The 27,383-nt window shown below is 40.8% G+C and overlaps 3 protein-coding genes across 11 annotated transcripts; 2 read left to right on the top strand and 1 right to left on the bottom strand.

Moving 5' to 3' along the window:
- The first annotated feature begins 4,478 nt into the window (after positions 1-4,478).
- On the top strand, positions 4,479-9,311 carry inpp1 (inositol polyphosphate-1-phosphatase). Its single transcript, XM_029431523.1, has 6 exons — positions 4,479-4,740; positions 5,410-5,615; positions 5,694-5,754; positions 6,370-6,570; positions 6,665-6,839; positions 7,206-9,311. Exons 2-6 carry the CDS (start codon positions 5,412-5,414, stop codon positions 7,696-7,698), a joined length of 1,134 nt encoding a protein of 377 aa, XP_029287383.1. The 5' UTR covers positions 4,479-4,740; positions 5,410-5,411; the 3' UTR covers positions 7,699-9,311.
- Positions 8,845-17,269, bottom strand: dnajc14 (DnaJ (Hsp40) homolog, subfamily C, member 14). 5 transcript variants are annotated; one of them, XR_003832273.1, is made up of 9 exons: positions 17,124-17,266; positions 16,289-16,371; positions 14,130-15,556; positions 13,925-14,031; positions 13,442-13,561; positions 13,132-13,292; positions 12,696-12,798; positions 11,704-12,182; positions 8,845-10,660 (listed from the first exon to the last, which is right to left on the bottom strand). XR_003832273.1 is itself a non-coding variant. In XM_029431491.1 (8 exons), the coding sequence occupies exons 3-8, from the start codon at positions 15,336-15,338 to the stop codon at positions 11,885-11,887; spliced, it is 1,998 nt and encodes a 665-aa protein (XP_029287351.1). In that variant the 5' UTR covers positions 15,339-15,556; positions 16,289-16,371; positions 17,124-17,266; the 3' UTR covers positions 8,845-11,884. The 5 variants fall into 5 exon arrangements, 4 of the variants coding, with proteins under 4 accessions (XP_029287351.1, XP_029287352.1, XP_029287353.1 ...); XM_029431491.1 differs by having other exon boundaries at positions 8,845-12,182; XM_029431492.1 differs by lacking the exon at positions 17,124-17,266 and adding an exon at positions 16,992-17,031 and having other exon boundaries at positions 8,845-12,182.
- On the top strand, positions 16,880-27,367 carry nab2 (NGFI-A binding protein 2 (EGR1 binding protein 2)). 5 transcript variants are annotated; one of them, XM_029431509.1, is made up of 9 exons: positions 16,880-16,903; positions 18,583-18,922; positions 19,129-19,221; positions 19,503-20,419; positions 20,904-21,037; positions 22,254-22,305; positions 22,469-22,583; positions 22,760-22,945; positions 25,580-27,367. In XM_029431509.1, the coding sequence occupies exons 4-9, from the start codon at positions 19,514-19,516 to the stop codon at positions 25,675-25,677; spliced, it is 1,491 nt and encodes a 496-aa protein (XP_029287369.1). In that variant the 5' UTR covers positions 16,880-16,903; positions 18,583-18,922; positions 19,129-19,221; positions 19,503-19,513; the 3' UTR covers positions 25,678-27,367. The 5 variants fall into 5 exon arrangements, with proteins under 5 accessions (XP_029287369.1, XP_029287368.1, XP_029287370.1 ...); XM_029431508.1 differs by lacking the exon at positions 16,880-16,903 and having other exon boundaries at positions 17,734-18,922; XM_029431510.1 differs by lacking the exon at positions 16,880-16,903 and having other exon boundaries at positions 17,734-18,922; positions 19,466-20,419.
- Positions 27,368-27,383: the final 16 nt, after the last annotated feature.

The following is a 27,383-nucleotide window of genomic DNA, read 5'->3' as shown; positions in this document are numbered from 1 at the left end:
TGATCAAAAGCACCAGATTACCCACTAAATGGATGATCAACATCGGTATGGCACACACACACACACACAACATACCACCAGAACCAGGACATACCATACAACAACACTCTAACAACATGACGTGTGTTGATGTCCTCACTGGAGGCAACAGGGGCAGAGGGAGACACATCTTCGGGACATGCAGAGACAGATTTCAAATCTCTGCCTTCTGACTCGACAGCTTCATCAAAATCTTGTTCTGTTGCCAGCTGGAGCTTTGTTTGTGGACTTGATTTGAAGCATACTTCATCTTCTTGTAGATGCTGCTTTCACGTCTGCCTGCAGATTTCTTATCTCTCCTGTAAGAATCACAAGACAGCTGTGTACTGACAGTCAGAGCAGCTTCGTCTTCTTGCTGGCAGGATGCACTCATCGTCATGAAGGACTCCACTCTGGTCGATGTCTCAAATTTTATATAATTACAACTAGGTTATATGATATTTTCATTTAATATCTGTTTGCAAACACCCTTTGCTGCATGTCTTCCTCCTTTCTTGTCTATCTGGACTATCCAATAAATGCAAAACAATCCAAAAGAAAAGAATATGTTAAAACACACGAGCTATATATAAAAATAATTAAAAGTATCTCCACATTTACACATGAATGCATCAGTAATTATAATCTTATTATATAATATTCATTATTCTAAAATGGATAGTATTTTTTTACTGTAATGAAGTAAGATTATGAAAGCAGATGTATAGTAATAAAGTAATTAAGTATTTCCACCCTGCAGTATTGATACTTTTACTTACACTAAGTGAAATATCTGAGTACTTATATAGTACTTATATCTGGACTGTAGCTGACCTGGCAGTTGCTGCAGAGGAGCAGCTGTTTTAATGACAATTCACAACTACCTGTTGATGATGCCCATGTTTGCTTATTGTTCGCCCTCTTAACAATATCATGTTGTTACAATGGATTGTAAATCTGTGGTCTTACTGTATTAGTGCTGGCAAGTATTAATTATGTAAATATGTAACACATTTGATTATTTCCAACTTTATGCATCAGTTATCTACATTAGGCTACTTGTTCAAATATATTTATTCCTTTCGTGGTCCCATCTGCAGACTGCACATGGTTGTGAGTTCAATAACAGGCTGCCAGCATTGTGCCCCTGAGCAAGGTACTTAACCCCAGGTTGCTCCAGGGAGACTGACCCTGTAGTTAGTTCACTGTAAGTCGCTCTGGATAAGAGCGTCTGCTAAATGACCTGTAATGTAATGTATATTACAAGTCGTAATGAGACATGGTGTCGTTCAGTCAGTCGAAGTTTAGTTCCTGCAGATATTCAGAGTCTGGACCAGCAGATGGCGCTGTCGACAGAAAACACATCAGCATCATTTCTGTTAAGTGTGTTTAGGGATTCCCCAAAAAAGTGTCCTCTGAAATCTGAACACTGAAGTCTGTTCTGGAGAGGCAACTTGATTTCAACAAAGTTAAAACAGGAGTTACTCTCAACCTGGTACAAGATCCGCGCCGGGTTTCGAGGGTCTCCTCCTTCTCAGGCTGCTCAACATCAGTGGATCTCAACCTTTTTCCCTTTTCTACCAACTGACGAGCCCTGACTAATATAAATTGACATATTTTATGGATCTTTTGTAATATGTTCAATGCATAACAACAACAGTACAGAACAACTGATGAACTGTTCAATCAATCCAAACAGTGAACATTAAAAAATGTAAACAATCATATATACTTAATAAGCTTCTTAATAAGTTTTATTTGACCATCGTTTTATTAGCTCTTTGGTTTTAACTGCATTCTTATCAATGCAGGACAAGGCTGTTATGCATGAAGGCTCTGTGAATATAACTTGTGTTCAGATCTTCCTCATGCCCTTATCCTGTGAGAAGTTTTTATATAAAATAATAATACAAACGTCATTTTTTTAATGACGCTTTGGAGACCCCCACTGGTCCCTAGGATGGGAACCATTGCTTTACTTGTTTGAATACATGAAGAAGAAAACCTTCAGCGATCCAACACTTAACAAGTGCCCGGCAAGTATTAGTGAAGGGTTAAAAAGGACTAAGTGAGAGTAGATCATTCATGCAACTGACCACGAAACTTGAATTCCACTTCTTCTCAAAGTGAGGAGGTTCCTACCGGAGCTTCAAACCTCTTTGGACTCTTTCTAGCTTGTTGTACCCGCCCTGTTCTTCAGTCCTTTGCATGCTCAACATTGGTGTGAAACTGACTTTGGATCAAATATAAATGCAAAGTAACGCATGGCAATGCATACAGTCTGCAGCATTGTAAGCACACAACTCCGACATGTCGAACTTATAGCAAATCATATCATATAAGTTCACTTTGTATCAGTTTCTGAGCCGTGTGTTTCTCTATGACAAGTCAGTCGTGTGCTTACAGTCACACAGACTGTAATATAGGCCTATGCTGTGGGTGATTATCAATATATGAAAGCAAATCTGTTTATCACTTTGAATTATGTTTTTAGATTATTTTTGATTTGCTCCCACAGTCCATTTTACACCGCCGGGGTTGCAGCTGAAAGAATAAAGTATTATCATGCAGGTCATAATTTCCTCAAGAGGATGAATAAAGTAACCTATATTCTATATTAATTTTGTATTTATTTATATTATCTTTCTTATTATTAGGCTGCTATATTATGTTATTATAAAAACTAAAATTCTCTGAGATTGAAGTTACATAATAACATTTCTAAATAATAATAAATATTATATTATTTAAATAATGTTCTTTTGTTGTCGTTGTTTTTACCTTCAATTGCCCTAATACGCCATGTACCCAGGGAGCAAAAAAAAGAAATGTAAATAGACATTTTATTCAGGAGTGTTACACAAATGCAACGGTAAGAAGTTTGAGATTCAAACTTTAAACGGTATTATAGACTGCAGCCAATCAGAAACGGTTCAGACATTCAAACTGTAATTGGTGTTAAACACAGCAGCCTCAGAAATGCGAAACAATTTGCACTCTTAAGTGATCCAACAATAAACGAGCAGCCAACAAAGGAACAAGTCTGAGGCGCTGCTCCCCCAACGGAACCCCGTTTTCTTTTTCTATTATATATATATATATATATATATAATTATATAGCGCCAAATCACAACTCACTTGTCACATTGAACAGGTGCTCTGTTATTAAATAAACTAAACGCTTATGTTATTTATCTAATTTATGTGCACGTTTCAGTGTCTACTGCGTTGCTGCTTTACACATTCATATTCTCTCCTCTTCTCTGTTTCGCAAAGGGCGGGGCTCCGCTCCCGACACACACACACGCACACAAACGCACACACACACACACACACACACACGTGCCCACGCACACCTCCAGTCAGAGACAGAGCGGAGGAAAGGAGAGGAGAGAACTACAAGATGCAAAAAACCCAGCTCCAGTGTTAGCTCTGCTACTACGAGCAGCCAGAGTGCAGCTCGTCTGCTGCTGGTCCAAGCCCGACCAGAGCGGTAGTTGTTTACCATTAGTTACAATTAGTTTTAATTATTGTTATAAAATAAAATATGTGAACGCTTGTAAATATGACTCTTAAGCAGCAATTTATCGCTCAGCAAAATAAAAGTCTAAAAACAACACAAAGTTGCCTGAACACTGGTCAGAATCAATTCAGAATTTGCCAAGTAAATTTACACATACAAGGACTATGCCTCGCTCTTTTTTTCAAATCTCAGAGTGTGGAGTGGAGAGAGTCTGTAACCATAACTGCACAAATGTTTTACCCCGCAAAGCATTTTTCAAGAAATTTGAGGATGATTGAAATGTAATTTAAGTGTACTTTTTACAAAAGTCCAACCTGAAGCCATGCCCCATCTGTTCTGGCATTGTCAGTACTTGAAAATATGTTTTGTTATAAACATGTTATATTCGGATTCTTTACAAATATTTTATACATAAGTGTAAATTAGCCCCAAAAAGCCCCTTTTTACTGTTTTCTTTTTTTTTACAAAGATTTCGAACCGTACATAAAAAACTATTACATCTTATACCAATAAAAAGGCCATACAAACAGTAATGGCATGTGTTACCTGTAATGCATGTATGTAAATATACAATTACAAATTGTGCCTTCAATACTCCTTTTTATTATTTATTTAGGTCTACTTATTTACATTTTTTTTAATGTATTTCATCATTTTCTATTTGTCTCACCTTCTGCATTTGCCCCAGTGGCATGTATGAATTTTGCACTGTGTTTCTTATTGTCAAATAATGACATATACAATGTGTTTCTTATTAATTACAATGATAACAAAAATAATAATAAAAACGTGTTTTTGTATCTGAGATTTGTTCAAAACTGTCCGACCTCGGAAGTTTGAATTTCGCATTTGCATTTGAACGCAGCGCAGCTACATTTCCTGTTGGCCGTACCTTGTATAAAACACTCGCCTTGCTCTCTCTGTTGCGCGGTTGTCCGCACCTTTTGGCTGGCGGCCTAGATGTGAGAAGACGGTCCGCCCTTCCTACAAGAGGAAACTCACTGACGTAAAGAAACCAGAGCAGAGAGACCTCAGTGTCATTAAGGCGCGTTCATACCACTGTTTTTCTGAAACTCTACGTCCTCTCACATTCCTGCCAGACCCAATTATCCGCGTTTGGTGCCTGCGGTGCGTAAAGGACAAACAGCCACCGTGAGCGACAGACGAGAGGGAAAGAAGCGGTGTGTACTCAGGTTTTGGTAAGGGTTGCAATCATTTCTCAGTGTTTTTGTACTGTAGCGTTTTAAATTCCTTTGCTACATTATCCTACCTCATAAATGTTAAACCTTTACCAAACACATTCACAGGGGTGTAAAGATGTCGAGCATTTTTATGCAAATGTATCTTTTAGTGTACTATTTTATTCTACGTAGTTCTACAAATGACTCCCCAGGGACAAATAAAGTGTTTTTGAATATAATTGTTATTATATGGCTGGAGTAAAGTTGTGTGCTGTTAAAAGTCTAAACAACTCAATTTACATGATTTAGTATTAATGGAGGCCTGTTTTCCATCCCCAGAGAACACCACTCCTCTAACATCACTAATAGCACCGACCAGTTGTATAGTTCTCCATACTTTCTAAATAATTATTTGGAAACTGGGATTCCTGAAGTGTTTTTGGAGAGGATTGTGAGCTGTTAGTCATTTCAACAGAGATACTGTGGTTCACATGCAAAGACCTGAAGCCACTTTCCTCCCTCACACACTTGTCTTTTTTCAGAAATGCCCTGTTTTCATTTTAAGGCTATAATTAGCTCAGTATGTGCAAGTATGACCTGCCTCATCTCTTTCTCTCTCTTTCTCTCTCTTTCTTTCTCACACATGTTGACTAAACCCTCTCCTCTTCTCTTTTTTTATTTTTTCAGGCATGGCTGATCTGCTGAGGCTGCTGCTCCGGGTGGCTGAGAAAGCAGCTAACGTGGCTCGGGTCTGCAGGCAGGAGGCTCTCCTCTTTCAGCTCCTCGTACAAGAGAAGACTGGAGATGACAAGAACAAGAAGTTTGTCCAGGACTTCAAGACGCTTGCTGACGTGGTGATCCAGGAGTTGATCCGGCATGATGTTGGTGCTCAGGTAGGAGAAGTCTGGACTAAAGTATGGACTGTCGGAAGAGTTGCATTGTAATCATTTCCTGTCTCTTCTTTTGGTCAGTTCCCTGAGATGTCTGCCTTCATTCACGGAGAGGAGTCCAACAAGTTTGAAAATGGGCTCGGTAATGACTTGATATTTGACTTAACACATTCATGTTTTCTTGTCACTTTTGGATGGGAAAAGTTTAAAGCAGACTTTAGTTTGTCTGAATCACTGTGGTGTTTGGACAGATTAAATCTCCAGTTTATAGCTGGTTGATCGAGGTGTAAACTGAGCCCTGAAGCGTGTGTTTGGTGTCAGTTAGGGTCATGCGTGGGAACAAGTTTTCTCAAAATTTTTAACGATCTCTTCAATTTTTTGAACGTTAGACGTCCGATTATTAAAATATATAAGATAATTAAAATTATGAGATGTACTGAAACAGAGAACCTGATAATAACTTAAGAATCTGGAGATTGTTGTGGTCTATAGGAAGCATGTATCTGTTAAAAGTATGATACTGTATAAGATAAAGAAGTGCTAATAATCACTCAACCTTCATATGGACTAAATACTAGACTAGAAACACTCTTGGCTTAACGATCTGCACTTGAGCCTCACAGTTCAACTTCTTTTATCTGAAATAATCGGAACAAAAAGCTAACCCATCAATGCGTCACTGTCCAAATATTTAAGCCCACTGCACTGTGTAAAGAGTGATTTGTTGTAATCAAATGAAGCCTTGCTGACTCAACAGGAGAGAGTGTGACGGTCACAGTGTGCGGTACAGAGCAGGAGACCGCAGCGCTGCTGGCCACGGTGCTGGACGGCGACCACGCGGCGGCGTCTCTGCTGGCTCGAGCCATCCACCAAGATCCAGCGACAATCGACGCCAACACGGACGGTCTGACGGTGCCCCTCAGCCCCTCTGAGCTCGGCATCTGGATCGACCCAATAGGTGAAAGTCTTGCGGGTTTCCTGTCAGATGCAGTGAGCTTATCCAGAATTCACTGCAGAGAGTGAGAACTGTCTCTTTTTTGTTTTTCATTAAGATGCCACCAGCCAGTACATCGAGGGCCGAGAGGAGGTGCTGGAGGAGGGCCGCCTGTCTCCTTCAGGTCTGCACTGTGCTTTGGTCCTAATCGGGGTTTATCTCCGGAGCACAGGCGAGCCCGTCATGGGCGTCATCAACCAGCCGTTCAACTACAAAGATCCAGCAGGTGGAGGGTGAGTTTGAAAAAAATCTGCAACGTATCCTCTTCTACAATGTTTTGTCCGTACATACATGAGAACTGTTAGAAACGCCTCAATATATACGTACATTTTAATCCTAAAGCAGCTGTAATCGATATTTTTATAACAACAACGTATCAAATTGCAATGTGAAAGCAGTCGCTCGTAGTGATGAACCTACAGACAACGATCACCTGAATGTGAAGCTCCCCTCTCAGCCAAGCAGCAACCTCCAAGTCTGAAAAGAGAAGCCAATGCAGAAGAGCTTTACTCCACTAAATGGCAGACGCATAACGACTAGCATTTAGAAAAAGTAAATTCAAATATTCTCAACCTTCCACTAATTATTTGTGTTCACAGCTGGAGGGGGAAGCATTTCTGGGGGGTGTCCTGTGGCAGCATCAATGTCTGCTCAGTGTCCCGGCCTAAAGATGGACCTGCAGGGCGGCTGTCTGTGGTGCTGAGCTCCAGCGAGAAGCCGATTGTAAAGGAAGCCCTGACCTCGCTGTGCGGCCCTGACAAGCTGAAGTACGCCTCTGGAGCCGGCTACAAGATCCTGTGTGTCATTCAGGGCCTGACTGATGCTTACGTCCTCTCTGAGGGAAGCACCTTTAAGTGGGACTCCTGCGCTCCTCACGCCCTGCTCCGAGCCCTCGGGGGAGGAGTGGTCGACCTCGCCAAGTGTCTGCAGTCCAGCTCTGGAGCACAGGATGCCCACACAGAACTGACCTACCACCAGCCTTACACTGAGTGTAAAGGAGCAGACCGCTGGGCGAACCATGGCGGCCTGGTGGCTTATCGAGACTGTTCTCATCTCCGCAGCATCATCGGACCTCTGAAAGGCAAGCTGTAGTGGGACGAGCAGGGGATGTAATCGGCACAAGCTGAAGCAGCTATTGTTGCATATATATATGATCATATTCATGTTTTCTGTTTTAGTAGAGCGAAGGATGCGTGCAAGATGAAATATTTTAAATATAAACAGTCTTATTTTTAACTAGATATATATGTTGCAATAGGGCTGGGACTAACAATTATGTTCATTATCGATTCAATCAGTTTCTTAGAGTTTCTCACTCCAAAACCCAAAGATATTCAGTTTACTATAATATAAAACAAATAAAAGCCGGTATTCTTCATATTTTAGAGGCTGAAAACAGCATTTTTGGCAAATCTTTTGCATGAAAAATTGTTGACAATTTTATTTTTCTGTAGATCGACTAATGGTTGCAGTCAGTTTCACTTCTACTAGTGACGAGCTGTAGCCATGTGACAATCCAATATGTTCGCTTCCTCCTACAGAAAGCTGCAGCTGCAACACAGAAAGCATTATTTGTGAATCTTGTTTAGCCCAGACCTGATTAACATTTATTAAACGTATGTAAGCTTTGTAACAGTTTGTCTACATGTTGCATGAAGAAAAGTAATCCTGTTGTTAGGAACAGTGCTCACTGCTGGACAGCTGAGGATCGCTTCACTGCCAGAGGAAAGGTGACGCGGCATCACAAGACTGCCTCTCACTCTGTAGGATTATTCTTGGATTTAAGGACTCTAAATTGCAGTAATGAATAGTCATATTCTATTTTGTTTCCACCCTATCTAACCTGTAAAAGGTTATGTCAAGAGGGACTCAAATCAAGCAGTGTGCAGTAATCTGCACCACTCTGAAACGACTCCTTTTAAGGAGCAGGCGGGTAAACTGCCCTCTTTCCATGGTTTTAGCACCATTAGTTAATGAGGTCAGAATGGAAAAGCCATATGAGGTAAAACAGTGAGAGTCCTTCTCAGTGGGTTTACAGTCAAATGAAATATTGAAGGATGGGAGCTATAACGGGCTCCTCTAAAGGACTGAAACAGATTTTTATCAAGATGTTTGTAACGATATAACCTTACTTTTATTGTCACTGAGTATATTTGAAATTGTATAACTTTGATATGCATTGGTAAATAACGTGTGTGTGTGTATGCCTACTGAGCACAAAACAGAACAACAATGTGCATATAGGAAATCCTCTTTATTTTGAAAACCAGAGAAAGCGGGGGAAAGAAACCCAACAGTGATATTTTAAAACTGTTTGCCAGCCAGGGAACTCGCCTCACAATTCCCTACAAAAAACCCTGATGATTGTCAGATATTTTTTGCAATACTTCTGCATATTCTGTTAAACTTGGAAAAGAAAGAAAAATTCTGAAGTGTTGGCTCTTTCATTAACCTCTTAGACTTTAACCTGCTACCTTTAACATACAGCACTGTGAATTCTCAAGTCAAGGTGTGGAAAACGATGCACTCTGCTCAGCGTGGTTTCAGCTGTGAATCCAGTTTCCCAGACAGGGACTGAAGAAGATTTGACGATATATCAAGATATAAAGAGTTTTTCTGAAAATGTGGCTAGGAACTTAGATCAAGGCCTAAATGAAACATTGCATGTGGTCTAAAAGAACATGTGGAATAAATGAAGTATTTATCAAACTCATTTGATTTCTTTCTGATCATCACACATCTGAATTTAACCCTAACCCAATTAGACTAGTTTTAAAGGCCTCCATAGTTTTCTGTCTTAGCGTTAACCTTTCTTTTTCCCGCCATAATAAAAGATACATTCAGGATTATTTTTAGTTGGTTTCAGTTGACAATTCAATCCATGTCTGGGGAAACTGGTCTAATGCGTACAAGAACGAAACTATTTGACACATGAAAAGAAACATGGCGAACTTAATGACATGCTTCATGAGCTCAAAAAACATTTGCAACAAAAAGGTTCATCTTCTCAAGCTACCAGACAAACCCCACATCAAGAGTTACACCGCCAGAAAACAGTTCTGATACGCGTGTTTCTCCAGAGTGTGACTGTCGTGCAACTAAAATTCAAGATTTTCATTTAACATTCAGATTCTACCCCAAAAAAAAAAAAATAATAATCTTAAATTTGTAAATGAGCTGTTAGCTTAGCGAGCTACACCTCCTACTCAGCTGCAGGAGTCTGGTTAGGCTAAATCACTGATGACTGTTCAAAATCCCTGTTATTACAGAGGTGGGTGTGCAAATTAACACAACAACAAAAAACATTGAACATGGTACTTTCCATCAACCGTCAATATAAAAAGAAATTGCCTTTATCAAATGCCGTATCACACATAATTGCCATTTCACTACACTCTCACAATATTCACATATCAGGTGTAAACAATAACCGCTCCGTTCTCTTAAATTATTTCTATGCAGGAAACGTATCAAGAAACAAAACCCAAAATACAACCTATTATTATTATTATTATTTTCTGACCCCTTCAGGTTGTAACACACAGTATATCAGTTAAGCTTTAGATTAGATAGTATGTGAACCTGTGACCTTGACATTTTTAAGTATTAGTTTTTTTTTAAAAAACACCAGTTTATAGCAAATGACTGCAAAACCTTAAGAGTCATTATTTCTTAAACTATCAGGAGCTGAAGGGGGAAACAATCATTTTAACTGAATAACCTGGAATCAAATCTGATGTGAGCTTTACACACGTGTAGCACTGTTATTTTTGAATGTTTAGATTTGTTTTTACAGACTAATCCTGAGCAGGGTGACAGTCATAACAGAAGACATTAAAGAAACAATGCTGATGAGGAACGTTTGACAGCACTAAGTTTTAATACAGGTCAGGCTTGCTTTAGTTTTTGTAAATTACCACAATTTCTGATACATTTAAGACTCAAATGGCTGTAAATCAGTTTAACTGACCGTTTTCATTTTGTGTGGTTTCCCAGTGAATCAACAGAGGGCAGTGCAGATCAATTGTGTTGTCTTCGAAACAGCAATAAATCCCTAGTGAAGAAAACAACATTTCAAAATGTCAAGGTGTCACTTTTAACCTAGAGCTGAAACAATAAGCAGCAGGAAGATTTAGCATGTTTGAATCAGTATAAATTAGTTTTACTTATTGGGGGTCAAGATTTGACATCTTCACTCTCTGAGACTTTAAAAAAAAAAAAAAGTTAATAAAAGCAGCATGTGATTCTCTGGTAATCGCCACACAAGCAGCATCAATTATAGCATAACTAATTATGTACAAATAGCCAAATCTCCATATAGTAATACCACCTTTGAAAGGATTTGTAATATCTCACCACTGAACTTCTAGAGAACACAAGTCTGTTATTTCTCAACTTTAGAAAGATTCAGGTAATATTTAAATATTCATTATGTCAGTTTGAGGGACAATTTTCTTGTTCATAGTAATAAAAATAACTAGGAAACATAACACAAATGCTAGTTGCCTCTGTGGATCCCCAATGCTGGAGGTTGACTGCATGTGACCGTCACTGAGATCTTGCTGCGTGTCTGTAGGCACACTACCAGAGATTCACACCACACCCTCGGATTTTATTGTAAAAGCAAACGGCTCCCAGAGCTCCTCGTCGATACAAGTGTGGCTACTGCGCAAGTCTTTTTGTAAATTGAGTTCCGATGTATTGGGTTTAACTGGTTTCCATTAATTCTTGAAATGTGGAGGGCGAGGTGCAGATTGAACAAGAACAACCACTGACAGTGAAGCTGACCGGATCATTATCATTCATGTTACTTATAGTGATCCATTACTCACAGTAACCCTCTCTTAAAGTGTCCCTCACTCTGTCTGGAACCAAACGTCTTAAAGTAACCTCATACAAAACTTTAACAATAAAAGTGAGAAAACCGAAGTGTTAAAATGCAGGTGAGTAAATCATGCATTGCAGGATTTGGCAGGAAATTATGAAAAAGGAAAACGCTTCATTACAGCATCCCGATAAGGATTTCAATGCCAAGGCTACAGACGCCTTAAAGACCAACACAAAGTGAGATGAGAGGTAAAGCACCATCACCGTTACCTTTTCAACCCTCCTTCAATACTTGTTCAGTCAACAGGCTCCAGTCTCTCTCTCCTCTGGCTGATCTGACCGCATGAATTATCTCCAGTTCAGATCTTGGCATGCCAACAGGCAGGCGAGAGACAAACATGGCCATTATTTATTGTGTCCCTGTGTTGATACGCTGAGAGGTCAACCAACTTCACCTCTGGAAGGGTTTGCGGACCTTCTTCCTCCTTCTGGGGGGTTTGCCACTTTCAGCCCACGTCTCGCCGGACTCTGGCCGTTGACCGCCCGGCATGAAGAAACCCGTCTGGCTCGGCGGGGGAGGGGAGAACGGGGGCGCTGCAGCACCAGGTGGGTGATGAGGGGGTGGACCTGAGGGGAAGAAGCCCCCATTGGCAGCCATGTCGTTGGGAGGTCCTCCCTTGAAGATGCGGTTGAAGAAGTCCTGCAAATCTGCGGGGTTGGTCGGAGCTGTGGCGTTCTCTGAGGGCGTCCTGAAAGGGGAAGTTAGAAAGTTCAGAGATCTATTTGTGCTGGAGCCTCAAGTGTCAGACTGTCTTTTCTGCTTCTATAGATGGTCATGTGTCAACAGCATATGAGAAGAATAAATGATGGCCAACTGTAAAGTCCTTTGGGGGAGGATGATAATCTATTTGAACAGGAAGTATATTTACAAGCTCTGCCCTTCCCAAATCTAACTGACATCACTATTGTTAACGCAACATCCCATGGTAATACACTTTTACAAGTAAACTTTTATTGCAATTGTGTCGTCTTCTTCTAAAACTGTGAAAATCGACATGTTCTCTAGGCTCTCCAGTCAGGGTGCTTCGCTTGTTTTTCGCTGACTAGGGCAGATGTTCCAGATATGTAAAAAAAACTATCTGCAAAAATCAGTGAATGAGGCACAATGTAGGCCTGACTGAGGACGAGGACGACTAAATAGATGCTTTAACAGAATGGAGCCACATCAGCAACACACACTTGTTTAACTTTAAGGGACGTACCTGTGTCGTGTGGAGTTGCTGTTGTTCTTTGAACCGAAAGAGATGTGATAGGGCACGCGGTGCGTGTCAGGGGAAATACCTATTCTTTGGCAGCCTGCCCACTCTGAAACATGAAAGCAACACAACAGGTCACATGACTAAGAGAAAAAGTGCATCAAGGAAATAGTGTGAAACTGTGCTCTGAAGCTTTTCTTTAACAAGTAGAGCTGCAACTATTGACGATTATTTTCATTGTCGATTAATCTGTCAATTATTTTCTCGATGAATCGATTAGTTGTTTGGTCTATAAAATGTTAGAAAATGGTGGAAAATGTCAATCAGTGTTTCCCAAAGCCCAAGAGGATTTGCTCAAATGTCTCGTATTGACAACAACTCGAAAGACATTCAGTCTTTTTATGAAAACTCTGATTTATCTTTGCAAAAAGCTGACGTTCACCTGTAATATCATACACCTTGCCATCCATAAAAGCAAAGTATGTGATACGTAGGCCCAACATGCTGGACTCGGCCCACAGGTCCCCCTCCTCAGCACTATGGCAACGGTTGCATTCAGCACAGAACCGGGCCTCAGCAGGTTCACGATCCATCTCGAACCGCCTGCACAGACACAGGTCACGAAGAAAACACGGAATGTGGTGAAAGTTTACTACACAAGACATGAGTCATCTGCGTGTAATACACAATGCTAGTCTGAGGAAATATTTGACACTGATTCAGTTGATGATGTTGGGTGTGTAGCGACGTACTTGTGTTTGCCTTCACACTTGGTACACATCATGGTGTTCATGGCTTCCTTCAGGTCATCCTGCAGTTTAGTGAGGAACTCGTTCATGGACTTTGAGAGCTCGGTTGCTGCCATACGCTTCCTGCGTGGGACCGAAACAGACAGGTTTTGTAACAATGAACATAAACATAACGGGCCTAGGAGCGTCAAACTCAATCACTGTTCAATTTCAGGCCAATTAACCCAAATGATTACAGAAGAATACACTGTACATCCTAAAACACTTACATCACTATTTAACATATATTGAAATTGTAAGAAACTTTGAATTTTGTGCAAATAATGTAAGGACGGTGTCCACTGAGGGGCCATTCTAAAGATTATTGTATCAATCTAACTGAACAAACATTTATTTTATTAATTTTTTTTAAAGATACTGGATTTGTTTTTTTAATTGCTTTCAAATGTATACGTCCTGTGATAACCACTCTTTCTGTGTACTCACAACTCATACTCTCGTCGTGTCTCTGGGTTACTGACAATATCCCAGGCAGCCCTGAGTACTTTGAACGCCTCTCCAGCTCGTGGGTGTTTATTCTTGTCCGGATGGACCTGAACAAGAAAGGACAAAAAGGAAAAGGTCGAATGAGCAAAGGAAAAAAACTCAGCCGGCCTCCAATAGCTGCATTATTTTATTTCACTTAACACACCTGGACAGCCAGCTGTCTGTAGGCTTTCTTCAGCTCAGCCTCAGTGGCATGCACCTCCACCCCGAGCACTGTAAAGGGGTCGAGCTCTTCCTCTGGTACCTCAGCCAAGGCCAGCAGTCTCTCCAGCTCCTGGCCTGGCTGGCTTCTCCCTGCTCTGCCGGGTGAGTCGGGGCTGGACGGTGGTACATGGCCACGCCTCCTAAACCTGCTTCGGACTCTCTGCATGAGGGAAACCAACCTCATCCAAAACCTTGACTCCTGAAATGTTGTCCAATAGCGTTTTCCCCTCTCTCCACCAAGGCGAACCAACGGACCTTTTGCCCACTGGTAACCGAGAATAACCAAAGCACAGAAAAGTCTCAAACAAGATAAGGCAGCTGTCTTTACCCACTTCACTGACCGAACTATTTTATCTACCAGGTCTGTTCCTGTGCATTTTGTCCATTTCAGAATCCGACTAGCATCCGCCTTCATTCCTGCTGTGTCTGTGATTTTTACAAGGATCTGCTGCCCAAAGTTGTAAAGTTTCATCCCTCCAGTCTCCACACCGACTCCACAATTGTGAGTTAATGTGACAATAATCTCAATCATCATGTGGACGCAGGAGATGCACCAGAAGCTCAGAGACTCCGATAGCATCTCCTTGAAGGCTAAGACGAGCTGGTTGCCTGTCCGCCTGCGGCCTCGATTCTGATGGTGGTGGTGGTTACGTCTGCGGGTCTGCTTGTGCCGACCACCACTTGAAATAACATTTCCTTTTTGAATGGAGGAAAAAGCACTTTGACTGCTCTGCTCTGAAACTGATCCACTGCTCCTCAATCTGAATCTCCGTCCAGGACCCACGTTCTGCCAACCAGACTCCCCGTTCATGTGCTGCTCCTTCGCAGCTTCATCCTCTTCTTGATTTATAACATGCGAGTCCTCGTGATCTGCAGTGTCGTCATGCTCGGACCCATCTGAAGCCTCCTCAGAATCTTCTTTGGCCTCTGTAGATCCACAATACTCTGCTTCGCCAATCCCAGAGTCTTGTGGATTTGGGGTGTCCTGAGATTTGACATAGGCTGTTTTGTCCTCCTGCTCACATTCGTCATCAGTCCGTCTGGCCTCCCACTGAGGAGACTCGGTCACTGAGGTGAAATCACCGTAAAGTATCTCCTCGTCAGTGTCTATAGGGCAATCCATCTCCTTCTCAGCTGCTTCTCTCTCCATGTTCCCTACAGCTGTTTGATTGAATCGCTTTGAAATTGAATTGGAATCTCATGGAAGATGATATCCTAAATCCAAAATCTGTGGCAACATTTTCCCCAGGCTCTCATAAAAAAGTGAGACTGGGGGCTCCTTAGGGTCAGTCTCAGGTCCACCATATCAGCAGCCACTTCCAGGTGTCAAAAAGGCTTTCACACTCACATCATGCATCACGTCGTTATCTGAAAAAAGCAACACGTACAGTTCAGTTTACAGCCACATTGTGAATAAGCAAAATTAAATGATGAATATGCTTCATTACAAAGATAGTTTTTTTTTTATATTTCACAACAGACATCAGGGTTTTTTTTAATCTTGACGGTTTCTCAATTTAATTTTCAAGAAAGGGAATTTTATTACAGTGACTATGAAATGAATAAAATATGTTATCCATACTGCACGCCCTACAGACAGAAAATTAACCGCCAAGAACAGATTACTCATTTAAGTTAGTTATCAACAAAAAAGTCAAACATTCACTTTGAATTTGATGCTTTCTGTTTTATCTCATTGTAAACTGAACATAGTTGTGCACTGTTGGACTGTTGGTCAAACAAAACGAGACACATTGCATCACTTTGGGCTCTGGTAAACTGTGACATGTCATTACATTACAGTTCATTTAGATGACGCTTTTGTCAAAAGCGAATTACAATAAGTGCAAACAATCATAAGAATACAACTCCGAACAGCAAGAATCTTGCAAGTGCATTAGCTTCACATAGGTGAAATCATTCAAGTGCAGAACAATAGCTTTGACTAAGCCAAACATATGTAAGTGCAACATACAGAAACAATATAATAAAAATGCAACCATTAGCTTCAAATAAGCCAAACCAATATCATAGACTTAACAGTTGAAAAAACAAATGATAGATTAATGGATCATGAAACAGTAGTTAGTATTTGTTTACCTTACAACTGCTGCTACCAGTACAAGGAAGAGGAGATCATTTGTAGTTCAATGTTTTCACCATGACTGTATAACAGGCTTTTCCTGAATAAATGACGAATGAGTCATGTCACATATAAATGATTAACTTACATGTAACGCAACAGCATGACCTTATCTGTCCAGTCGTTGTAGAAGTACAATAATTCAAACTTGCTTTAAAACGTACAACATGTGCAATAATGCAATGCAGATTACATTTAGTTAACTATATGGCTCAGTTGTTTCAGATACCCAATGAGGAAATACGGTGTTTCTAGAAACGAGCGAGCGTTATATGAACACACGTTTGACCTTTTAGAGCCGAGCAAAAGCGAGAAAAGCAGCCATTATATAACGGTCAATCCTGTCTGGTAGACTTAATAATGGATACTAATGTAACTCTAATAACATCAGCAAATATGTTAAAGGCGGCTAATGTTAGCTGACAGCCAGAGAGTTAGCATGGAAAAGAAGCCAGCCAACAGGATGACAGACAGGGGCTATAATTAGCTTGCTATCTGGCTGGCTAACCTGACAACATTTCGACTAAATACGGTCTCAGGCGAGGATTAAACGACATCACAGCAGCACACTGGTAACGTCTTTAGCTAGCAGATAGCCAACCGAGCAGCTAACTGTAAAGCTAGCTAATAACAGCAGCGAGCTGGACGAGCTAACGTTACCATTAACGGCTGTTTCCCCTTCCTGTGGGGTTTGACGAGTAAGCTAAGGCATGTTATGGACACCGAACGAGCCCAGTAAGGAAGCAAATCATCTTTCATTTTGCATTCAAACAAACTAGATGTCATATATACCTCTCAGATAATTGTGTAACCTTGTTTGTTAACAGACAGCCAACTGCCCGTGTTGTTTTTTTAGCCACTGCTTCTTCTTCTTCTTTGCGTTTTAAGGCAGATCGCAACACCAACTTCCATGTGCATACCGCCACCCACTGTAGCGGAGTGTGTACTGCACACCTTAGTCTATAAATAAAATAAAATAAAACTATATTTTATAAAGAAATATATAACCCCTCTCTGAGTTTCCCACACATTTAGTGGTGGAAATTACCTAAGTACATGTATTCAAGTAATGTAGGCTACTACTTCATATTTCTAATCCAATGCAATTCAGAGGGACATATAGTACTTTTTACACCACTACATTTATCTGACAGCTTTAGTTACTTTAACGATTCAGATTCAGATTTAATAATAGAAAATAAAATCAATAAATCATGTATTGTGTATTATTATAGGTTAACATAAAACTTAATTGATCCCTTGATAACATTCACAAGCCTTGTGTTTGGTGAGCCGAAGACAAAATTCCACCCTGGTGGAAAATAAAGATGTATTTATTTATTTATTTTATTTACCCAGCACTATAAATAGTAAAAACAAAAACATATACATATGGGTTTATTGTCCGGCTGTCCACATACTTGCTGAACTCTATGCATCTTGTTTTGAGGCAAAGATAATGACTTGTGTGTAATGTTCTTCAGTTCATGTGTTTGACTTTCCACTCAGCCTGACCTTATCCTTCAAACTAAATCCTGAAGTGAATCCATCAATCAATGTATTGTCCCATATAAAAATGATTTTGCAAGCAGACAAAAAACACAACATGTACTATGTAAACTGTAGGTCGACACCTCCTTATAAAAATACAGAGTATTATATGTACAATGTATCATCTATGTTTAGGATATAGCCTACTGTGTCCTGCCAGAAGGGTGACACTTTTACTGTTTGTTTGTTTGTAATTGGAAACCTGGCTACAATAAAACTGCAAGTGAAGAATATGTGCACAGTGAATACCATACATGCAGTCACTGTGTGTCTGTGGTGTGTGCCATCGTAGGCAAATAGCATGATGGTATTTATAAAACAGAAGAGTACTGAGCCCTGGGCTGTACACCCAAGAGAATATCTTCTAGCAAATATATGAATTAAAGGTGCACTGAGCTGTGTAGAAAGTGATTCCCTTATTAGCAGTGCAGTAGGGCAATAAAAAGTACATGGTAACAGTGAAATGTGCATGGACAGAAACTTAGAGATTTTCAACAGTGAGATTCATTGTTATTGTTGGTCAAAGAAATATAAAACTAGCATTACAAAGATAAATACTTTATAGGTGTCACCTGTCGGCTACTTTCTCCAAATGTACGACCTACCTCCTAAAACCAGATCACTGTTGAGTAAAAACTCACATCTGTTCATTGTTCTCTATTTAAGTATGTAGTGTTGGTAGTGCTGACTGCTTGTTTAGGTGTAGTTCACATGGCGAAACCCTGGGAACCCCCCAACAGCTTCTGCATAAAAGACTAATCTTGAAGACGCAGAGGGTTAATTTCAAGCCCCCACCACCACCACCCACATCTCCAATTTGAAAGCCGCCTCTCTACCGGGAGAGGAAGGCTCTTTTTCGGTCAGATGGCGTGCTGCAGTCCGCCCCCGTCATTCTCCAGCCCACACAGACAGGGCAGCCAGCAACCAATACGCTGCGCCGGAGGAGGATTTCTGCCAGTGATTTCAGACGAGCTACGATACGCAAAGGGGATTTACTACGCCAATCTGAGCCGGGGAAGCTTTCGGCAATAGGTAACAGGGTAAGAAACCAATAGGATAACAACTGCGATGTGTGTTTGGGTGTATTCTGCGAACATCTGGCTCAGGAATACTTGCCTCCAGTCGATGGTTTTATCAGAACTGGAGCCAATAATCCAAGTGTTTCTACTTTAGTTCAAGCTAATCTAAATGCAACGTGCTTTTGTCTCATTGATCAACCGACATTAGTTTATTTTTTCTTTATCAGTTTCACTCCGGGAGTATCCTACCGACCTTGGAAAGACACCTTTCCGTAATAACACCGGTCCCCTTTCGGAACATCCGTCTACCTGACCTGAAGGTAAGAGAGGTTTATGTGTACTACATCATCAATCATATAGGCTAAGGGCTTAAATGAAAACATGTTTAAAAAGGGGGGAATCATTTGCATATGGAGGAAACTATTCTGCTCCAAAGTATACATAAACTTCCTTTTTTCATGATTGTGTAATGCTTCATCAAGATAGTAGACAGATATAGATGCAGACCAGATGGCAATTTCTCAATCTAAATAAATAACTTGTAGAGGATTTTTCCATCTACAGGTTCATGTCTTTCCTTTCTCCTGCTTAAACTTTCCAGAGCAGTGTGCCATGTCAATGCCACGCACACTTGGGGAGTTGCAGCTCTATCGGGTGCTGCAGAGGGCCAACCTGCTGGCCTATTATGAAACCTTCATCCAGCAGGGTGGTGATGATGTGCAGCAGCTCTGTGAGGCAGCAGAGGAGGAGTTTCTTGAAATCATGGCACTAGTTGGCATGGCCACCAAGCCACTGCATGTGCGTAGGCTCCAGAAGGCCCTCCGAGACTGGGCGGCAAACCCTGCTCTTTTCAGCCAGCCCGTCTCTAGCATTCCTCTAGGGGGCATCCCACTGTTCAAAGTGGACGGGACGGGCACTGGTGGATCAGCAGGTGGGCCCAGGAAGTCTGTGAGCAACGGTCAGCCGGGGTCACCCTGCGAAAGGGAAGATCGGGCGTGTCTTACTCCAATGCACAGTGGGAGTCCAAGAAGCCCTTGCTCCCAGGCCTCCCCACAGCAACCAGACTCACACTACAGGGAAAAACTGTCCCCCATGGACCCACACTGGCTCAGTCCAGAGCCTGATGGGCACTACACTATGGCATCTGGAATGGAGGAGGAGTCGCCCAGCCCACCTCTGCTGTCAACGTATCCTCCAGGTCCCTCCACATCTCCTAGCCCCTCCGCTTCTTTTGCCTCAGCGGCCCTGTCCGCCTGGCCCGGAGGACAGCTGGACGGGGAGACAGCGAGGGCGGTGGTGGAGAGCGTTGACAGGCTCCTCAGGACCCTGCCCAGGTCAGATGCTGCAGAGGTGAAGACTCTGCTTAGGATGAATAAGAAGATGGCAAAGACTGTGGGACACATCTTCAAAATGGGGTCCCAGGATGTGAACAAAGAAGAAGAGATCCGGAAGTACAGTCTCATTTATGGACGCTTTGACTCCAAGAGGAGAGAGGGGAAGCAGCTCACACATCATGAGGTAAAAGCACCAAAGACAAGAACAAAGATGAATATATTACATCTATAGGGCTGCAATTCTGTAATATATAATCTATATAATGTCAAGAAATAGTGAAAAATATCTTTCCCAGTTTCTCAAAGTTTAAGGTGGACTGTCTCTGTCTGGTATGTCTTCAAATGTCTTTCGAAAACCCAAAGATATTCAGTTTAACATGATATAAAACAAAGAAAAGCAGGAAACCTCCATATTTAAGAGGCTGATTAACCGATTATCAAAATAGTTGGTGATTATTTTTCTGTCGATTGACTTATCGTTGCAGCTCTAATCACATCATGTTTCATACAAGAATCTATTGGTAAAGGGAAGTTAACATTGTAATAAAGAAGGCAGCTATAATCAGACGTACATTTACATTTCGTACACAAAGTATGTGATTCCTTTATTGTCTGCATGATATCTTCAGAGTCCCGCCTCTCCTTCACTCAGTGCTTTTTCTCCTCAGTTGATCATCAATGAAGCTGCAGCCCAGTTCTGTATGCGCGACAATGCCCTTTTGCTGAGACGGGTGGAGCTCTTTTCCTTGGCTCGGCAGGTGGCGAGAAAATGTGCCTACACCTCCACACTAAAGCATGCAAGGTAGGGGCGCTGTCTGTAGAGAAGAGTGATCTGTTCACCAGCAGTAACCAACACACCTCACACCTCGAGAAACAAATCTGGAATATAGTTGTAATTGAAGCGCAGACCCTCCACAGCAAACGGTCTATTCTTAAAATAGGTTTCAAGGTTGAGTAGCATCCTGTTAGAATAAGCCATATGTAAAATAAATTAAATCATTTCATAGCACTTATGAGTCATCGTCCCACCAGTGCATTCATTTTCTCAATGAACCTGGTTCAGATCACAGTGGGACTTAAACTCCAACCTCTGTGCTGTTAGTGTAATGATGTGACTTTGGAGACACACAGGAATACACAAATGCACAAAATATTTTCATATAATCTTTATGAAAGTACAGTTTTTGTCACATTATTAATTAATTGCAGAAAGTAACAACAAACCACTCATGAAATTATTATAATTATTAATAATAATAATAATAATAAATGAATTCGCTTGTTTAACATTTTCTTAATTCCAGATATTATTTACTTTTTTTTAATACTTCCTAGTCAAAGGATCAAAACCAAATACATGAATGTTAAGACAAAAGTTCCCTTCATGCTCGTTACGACATGGCATTAAAATATTTAAAACAGACATCCAAAATATATATTTACATACAAATAACTCTGATAAGTACATAGGGTGGTTCTGGGGGGTCAAAGTTGCAAATTGGCAAATATTTTCGTACATTTTTCACACCAGATTTATCCCCAGAGAGGGGAAATTGTAATTATTCATAGCAGTGATAAAATGTACGTTAGCACTGGATGAGTATTATTGTGTTTATTGTTATATGTGTATCGTTAGTCTTTTGGAGAACAAACCTATGGGAGTGGTGGTGATATGTAATAGTTGTGTCTAATATTTTTGGAAATGTGGAAATGATCTAGAACCTCGACTGGAAAAGTGCAGTTCACAAGTTGAATAAAAGATGTATTCAGAGTGACTTCTTGTCTCTTGCTGCACCTTGGACAAAAACCTCAGCTTCATTTGACAAGAGAAAAATCCTAAATCATATTTCATCATTGCCTTCAAACTCCATCTATTGAGGAAGCCTTTGCTTTTGAAAGCTCTGCAAAAAATCTCTAAAGTTGACCTTGAGTCAAGATTTATTTTTGTCCAATTACTTGTTCCCGAGGTCAAGGACAAACCTTCATATTCAATTGGCTCGACTGTTTTCCTCCTGCAGGACAAATGCAGATGAGAACATTCTACTGTCCCAGAAGAGAGCGAGACACGAGGTGAGTTTTCAGAGCCGCCAGTTAACAATATTAAGTGTGACATCTTATGGATGAATATGTGATTCTAACACACGACATGAGTGTAAACGTAGCCAAAGTTTAGATCACAGGTCAGTAATTTGAAGTGGGACATGAGCACTAAATTGACAGTGATGTGTTTTAGGTAATCGTGCCTGAGAGTGTGTCATCACTTCTCGGAGTGGAGATCTCAGAGGGCTTGACCCAGAGGGCAGACGATGACAGCTTATCTGCAGAAAGCCTCGACAGTGTATCGCATGGTAAAGACTTCCGATTAATTTCATAAAGATTTTTTTATTTATGTTTTTGTCTGAGCTGTAGACTCGGTCTTCAGTTGATCCGTGGATCTTCTACCTCAGACATTCTTACTGCCTGTTTCTATAAGAATTTAGCGTTTGAAGACAGCATTTACACCCAAATCTGTCTGTCCTGTTAGACATCGGCTCACAGTGCAACCAGTCTCCATCCCCCCGTCCCCACACCGACACGTCCAACCCTGCCAACTGGAGTCGCCATCTCATACAGCAAACGCTAATGGACGAAGGGCTGCGATTGGCTCGGATGGTGTCACATGATCGGGCTGGCAAGATCAGCCTAGGGTCAGAACGAACTCACTGTACAGGTGACTTTTCCAAAAATGACTTAACTATAAGGGCTGCAACAAACGATCATTTTCGCTATCAATTAATCTGCCGATTATTTTCTAGTATCTGCAGATTATTTTTTCTATTAATCATTTGGTCTTTAAAATGTCAGGAAATAGTGAAAAATGTCCATCCCAGTTTTTCAAAAGTCCAAGGTGATGTCTTTAAATGTCTTGTTTTGTCCGTCCAAATCGCTTCTGCTCTATTAACAATAGTATGTGCCTTATAATGGACACAGAGTCTATTTTATAATGTTTGTCCAACTTTGTTCAGTCGAATAATTTGACATTTTTGGGAAATATACTTTGTTCGCTTCCTGGCAGAGAGTTAGATGAGAAGATTGACACTATTAAACTATAAGAGTAAACGTAAGGCTACAGCCAGCCGCTGGTTAGCTTAGCATAGCACAAAGATTGGAAATGGAGAAACTGCTAGTAAGGCTCAGCTAACAGCTTCTCTAAAACTCACAAGTTAATGTGCTATATCTTGTTTGTTTCATGTGTAAACTGTAAAACAAAAAATCGCAATTTGTCATTTGTTTATGTGCTGAACTAGTTCTTGACCAGAAGCAGTTTTACACTATAAACAAGATATAAAGATTAAATAGTAACCTTTAGAGGTAGATTTTGTCAACCTTCGGTTAGTGCCAGGCCAGCAATCTTAATGCTAAGCTAAGTTTACCGGCTGCTGGCATTAACTTCCTATTCGTACTGACGATCTTTTCATCTAAGTCACTGCAGGACAGCAATAAAGCTTATTTCCCAAAATATCAAACTATTTCTTAAAGTTTGAATATAAATGGGGGAATTAAAAGAGAGAAAGTTGACGTTGGGGTTAAATTGAAAATGACAGACAGAGACTCCCTAACCTTTCCTAACAATGAATATTTTATAGCTCTACAGATTGAACTGTAGTGAGTCACAATCTCTCTGAGGTGACGCCTCCCACCATGCACAGCTGAACTTCACCAGACTGTAAATTAGAGAGGAAAGAAGTTAGAAGGGGAAACAGAGGGAGGTGTCGAGCGATATATAGAGAGGAAAAGAATGAGAGAAGGAGGGTAGAGAGAGAGAGAGAGATAGAGAGAGAGGAGGGGGGCTGTTACACTGTTATAGCACTTCTCTTATACCCTGTTACTGTAGCAGTTTTCTGACACATCACAGCTTCTCACAAGAAAGAAAAAAAGCAAGTGATCAGGGCAAGTTAGTCGTTCTGGGCTGTGATAGCCAGTCGAAGAGATGAAGCGAGGAGAAGGAAGCCAGCAAAGACATGAGGGGGCGGAAAGGGAGGGGAGGGGGGAGTAGGAAGTACTCTGTGGGCGGCAGATCGGACCCCCCCTCTCGGCAGCGACTGACGTCAGAGTGTGTTAGGTGCGTGGGCTGAAGGGCGGGATGGATGGGGCGTGGGGGCGAAGGAGTGGGAGGTAATTGGAGGGGCGTTGCATTGACTCACCAAGCGACAGTGTACAAAAATAAAACCTGTAGGCAGAGAAATGGCACAGTCTTTTTTAGACAGCTTCTCCCACTACCAAAAGGACTGCGGAAATAACACAAAAATGACATATGTTTCATCTCTGACGTCGATCTCCCTCACTTTGCCTTGGTTCTTTTTTGTCTCTCTCACACTCATCCAAGTTTCCTTCGTCTGTCTCTGTCATTATTCAGAACTTCCTCACTTCATCTCAACGCCACTGTTTTCTGCCATAACTGATCCTCCGTCATATCGTCAGGTTATCATTTCCCATGCATCCTTTCAACATTCAAATCATGAATTCAAATCAAAGCCATGTATTTTTCCCTGGATGTTACTGAATATGTGCTATTAAATTGTTGCGTTATGACTTATATTCTTCATAAGTTATTATATTACTGCTTGCTGTAAAAGAACAGAGGGTCTCTTAATGAGCAAATAAATAAAAGAATAGACAACAATGAATATTCATTGACTTGGGAAACACTCTTAGTGCTATTTAAATGGACTTCTCTTGCAAGCTAATGAATGCACCTGAGAGGTAAAGGTATATACGCGTCTTCTTTACGTGATTTGCTGACTGCATCGCTAACCTTATCACGAGGCCAAAACAAATCAAACAAATCAAACTTGTAATACAAGATACTTTCTGTTATTCAACAGTTTGGGTTGTTCATATAAACTGTGATGACTTCAGTGCACGTGGGAGAGTTTCTCACTGAATTCCCCAAACTATTGTTTAAAGGTCTCAAAACACTGGTTGCATCTTGATTACTGTGACTCTTAAGTTATATTTATCCGTTACCGCGGTTGTATAATAACTGGCTGGTTATTGTAACACTATGTGCTGTTCTTCTTACCTTCAACGCGTTAAACAGTAGTCGACGCAAAAACACATAAAGCTACACATATTTTATCTTCCTTTAATTTCCCAGTTGATTACCACAGCTCACAGTAGATTTACAGTCGATGGTACAGACTAAATAGATCTTTCATGACTTAAATACTACTTACTACTACTGGAATTGCTGTTAGTGCTCTTTATATACTTTTCTTTGACTCTCGTATCTAGTATTTGTTTAAGTGACCCCTAAGTTAAATTGTGTGTCAGGTTTCATCTTAAACTTTACCTCTCTCCACAGACCATGACGGTAAAGTGGAGAGGCGGAGCTCGATAACAGCGTGCAGGAGCAGCAGCCCTTGCATCACCAAAGACGACTCTAATACCCGAGGGAAATGAAAACGCTCAGCTTTTGTCAGGGAACTTCTCCTCAGGCCTGCCACTGAACTCCACTCAGAGTCGGCTATACTACTGACACTTACATCTGATGAGGAGAAGACTCTCATCGACTTCAAAACCAATTCAGTAATGGTCCGAACAGTGACTGATATCATAAACCTGCAGTGACTTCTAAACACTGAAATTGTGGATCAAAAACGTTCATTTTGGACTTTATAAATGTAGAGGAGACACTTTTTTTTAACTACATGTGCAGATAGAGGAAAAACCTGATATTTTCGTCAAATTGGTCAGTTTATTGTGAGAAATGCTGTGTGTTGTCTGTTTCAGATGAAATGGGCTCGACACAGCAGGGGGCACTGTAACTTTGGAAATTGACTCTCAACTTCATGCAGTAACATCCTGTAGTTATGTAAAGGAAATCTGGTTTCATAGGACTTTTATTTACATTTTCAGCAAGTTACAATCTAAAAATAGCAGCTCCTCACCCTCAGGAAACAAATGGATGTTCTGTTTTTTGAAGTTACTGTATTGGATGTATAGGATTGAAAGAGGAAGATGAATTAGGCCCACGTAGATGGATTAGTAAAAAAAAAAAAAAAAAGTAGGGTGTGTGGCACAGGTTGATTTAATTTCCTCGAGCGTGCACACAAACCGCCGTCAAGTCCAGAAGCCTTTTGTTCTTTGCTGCATCATCTAATCGCCCATGAGAGCTGAACAGGCGTGCTGAGGTTTATAAGATATAAAGCCACGGGTCTTCATCATCCTCTCTCCCTCACATCTTTCTGTAATGATATTTTGCACAAGCGGCTGATATGGTGTTTCGTAAGAGATGATTCTTCAGGCTTTTCATTATCTTATGTGTGAGAATGTTCTCAGAACACCTTTTCTAAACTAGGTTGCATGAGATCAGAACACCGATGCTTTCATTTTATTTCCAGCAGACAGTTAACGTTTCAGTTGCCTCTCTACACATCAGGTTTCAGGGTCTTGCTCCAGGGCCCTTCAGCAGGGAGGATGCTCACTGTCATCAGCTGCTCTTCCCTCTTCCCTCCCTTCATCTTTACTTTAATGTTGTTCCCAATATGTGCCATTGTACAGTGATGAGACTGCATTCGAAGCTACACTGCAAGATTCAAGAGAATCAAAAGAAAAACATTTACCACAGCATTTTCTAGAAAATGTGGTGATTAGTGTAGATATTTGATGCGATTTTATTTAGGTGTGGCGCAAACTTACAATATGGCAGTGTGTTTTTGGGATGATTTCTGTAGTCTTAAATATTAATTAGGTGAACCTTATTTCTCTCTTTTGAGACTTCTAGTAAAGTAGGGTGACTAATCTTTCTTTACTTTCTAAGCTTTAGAAAATTAAAAACACATGCAGAGGTTTACAGAAAGACACTCCATGGTGCTTGACTCTTGATACAGCAGCTCCTACAAGTTCCCTGTGTTTAAAATAGTTTAAATGTGTTCAAACTTCATATAACGTCAAGGCTCGTGTTCATAATAATGACTATAAACTTTAGGATTTTTGTATTCTTAATCAGATTATTTCAGTGAGGTAGCTTGCTGTGCATCAGTTACACCTGCCTGTCTCTTGAGCATTGGTAACCTCCACAGTTTATTATGTTGCAAAACAGATTATTTATTTTGTTACATCTCAATAAATGTTATTTTATTGCATTGTTTTCCACAAATAATAAT

The sequence above is a fragment of the Cottoperca gobio genome, chromosome 5 (assembly GCF_900634415.1).
Source record: "Cottoperca gobio chromosome 5, fCotGob3.1, whole genome shotgun sequence".
NCBI classification, from domain to species: domain Eukaryota; kingdom Metazoa; phylum Chordata; class Actinopteri; order Perciformes; family Bovichtidae; genus Cottoperca; species Cottoperca gobio.
The sequence above is the reverse complement of the archived record's forward strand: the minus strand, read 5'-3'. Positions and strand labels throughout refer to the sequence as shown.

Bases quoted from the DNA above. Each gene is read 5' to 3' on its own strand.
- inpp1 (XM_029431523.1), top strand. From the start codon at position 5,412: ATGGCTGATCTGCTGAGGCTGCTGCTCCGGGTGGCTGAGAAAGCAGCT. The intron at 5,755-6,369 runs GTAATGACTTGA...CTGACTCAACAG, and splicing joins CAAGTTTGAAAATGGGCTCG to GAGAGAGTGTGACGGTCACA. The intron at 6,840-7,205 runs GTGAGTTTGAAA...TTGTGTTCACAG, and splicing joins AAAGATCCAGCAGGTGGAGG to CTGGAGGGGGAAGCATTTCT.
- dnajc14 (XM_029431493.1), bottom strand. From the start codon at position 15,338: ATGGAGAGAGAAGCAGCTGAGAAGGAGATGGATTGCCCTATAGACACT. The intron at 13,562-13,924 runs GTGAGTACACAG...GGTCCCACGCAG, and splicing joins ACACGACGAGAGTATGAGTT to GAAGCGTATGGCAGCAACCG. The intron at 12,183-12,695 runs GTACGTCCCTTA...TTCCCCTTTCAG, and splicing joins AGCAACTCCACACGACACAG to GACGCCCTCAGAGAACGCCA.
- nab2 (XM_029431509.1), top strand. From the start codon at position 19,514: ATGTCAATGCCACGCACACTTGGGGAGTTGCAGCTCTATCGGGTGCTG. The intron at 20,420-20,903 runs GTAAAAGCACCA...TTTTCTCCTCAG, and splicing joins AGCAGCTCACACATCATGAG to TTGATCATCAATGAAGCTGC. The intron at 21,038-22,253 runs GTAGGGGCGCTG...TTCCTCCTGCAG, and splicing joins TCCACACTAAAGCATGCAAG to GACAAATGCAGATGAGAACA.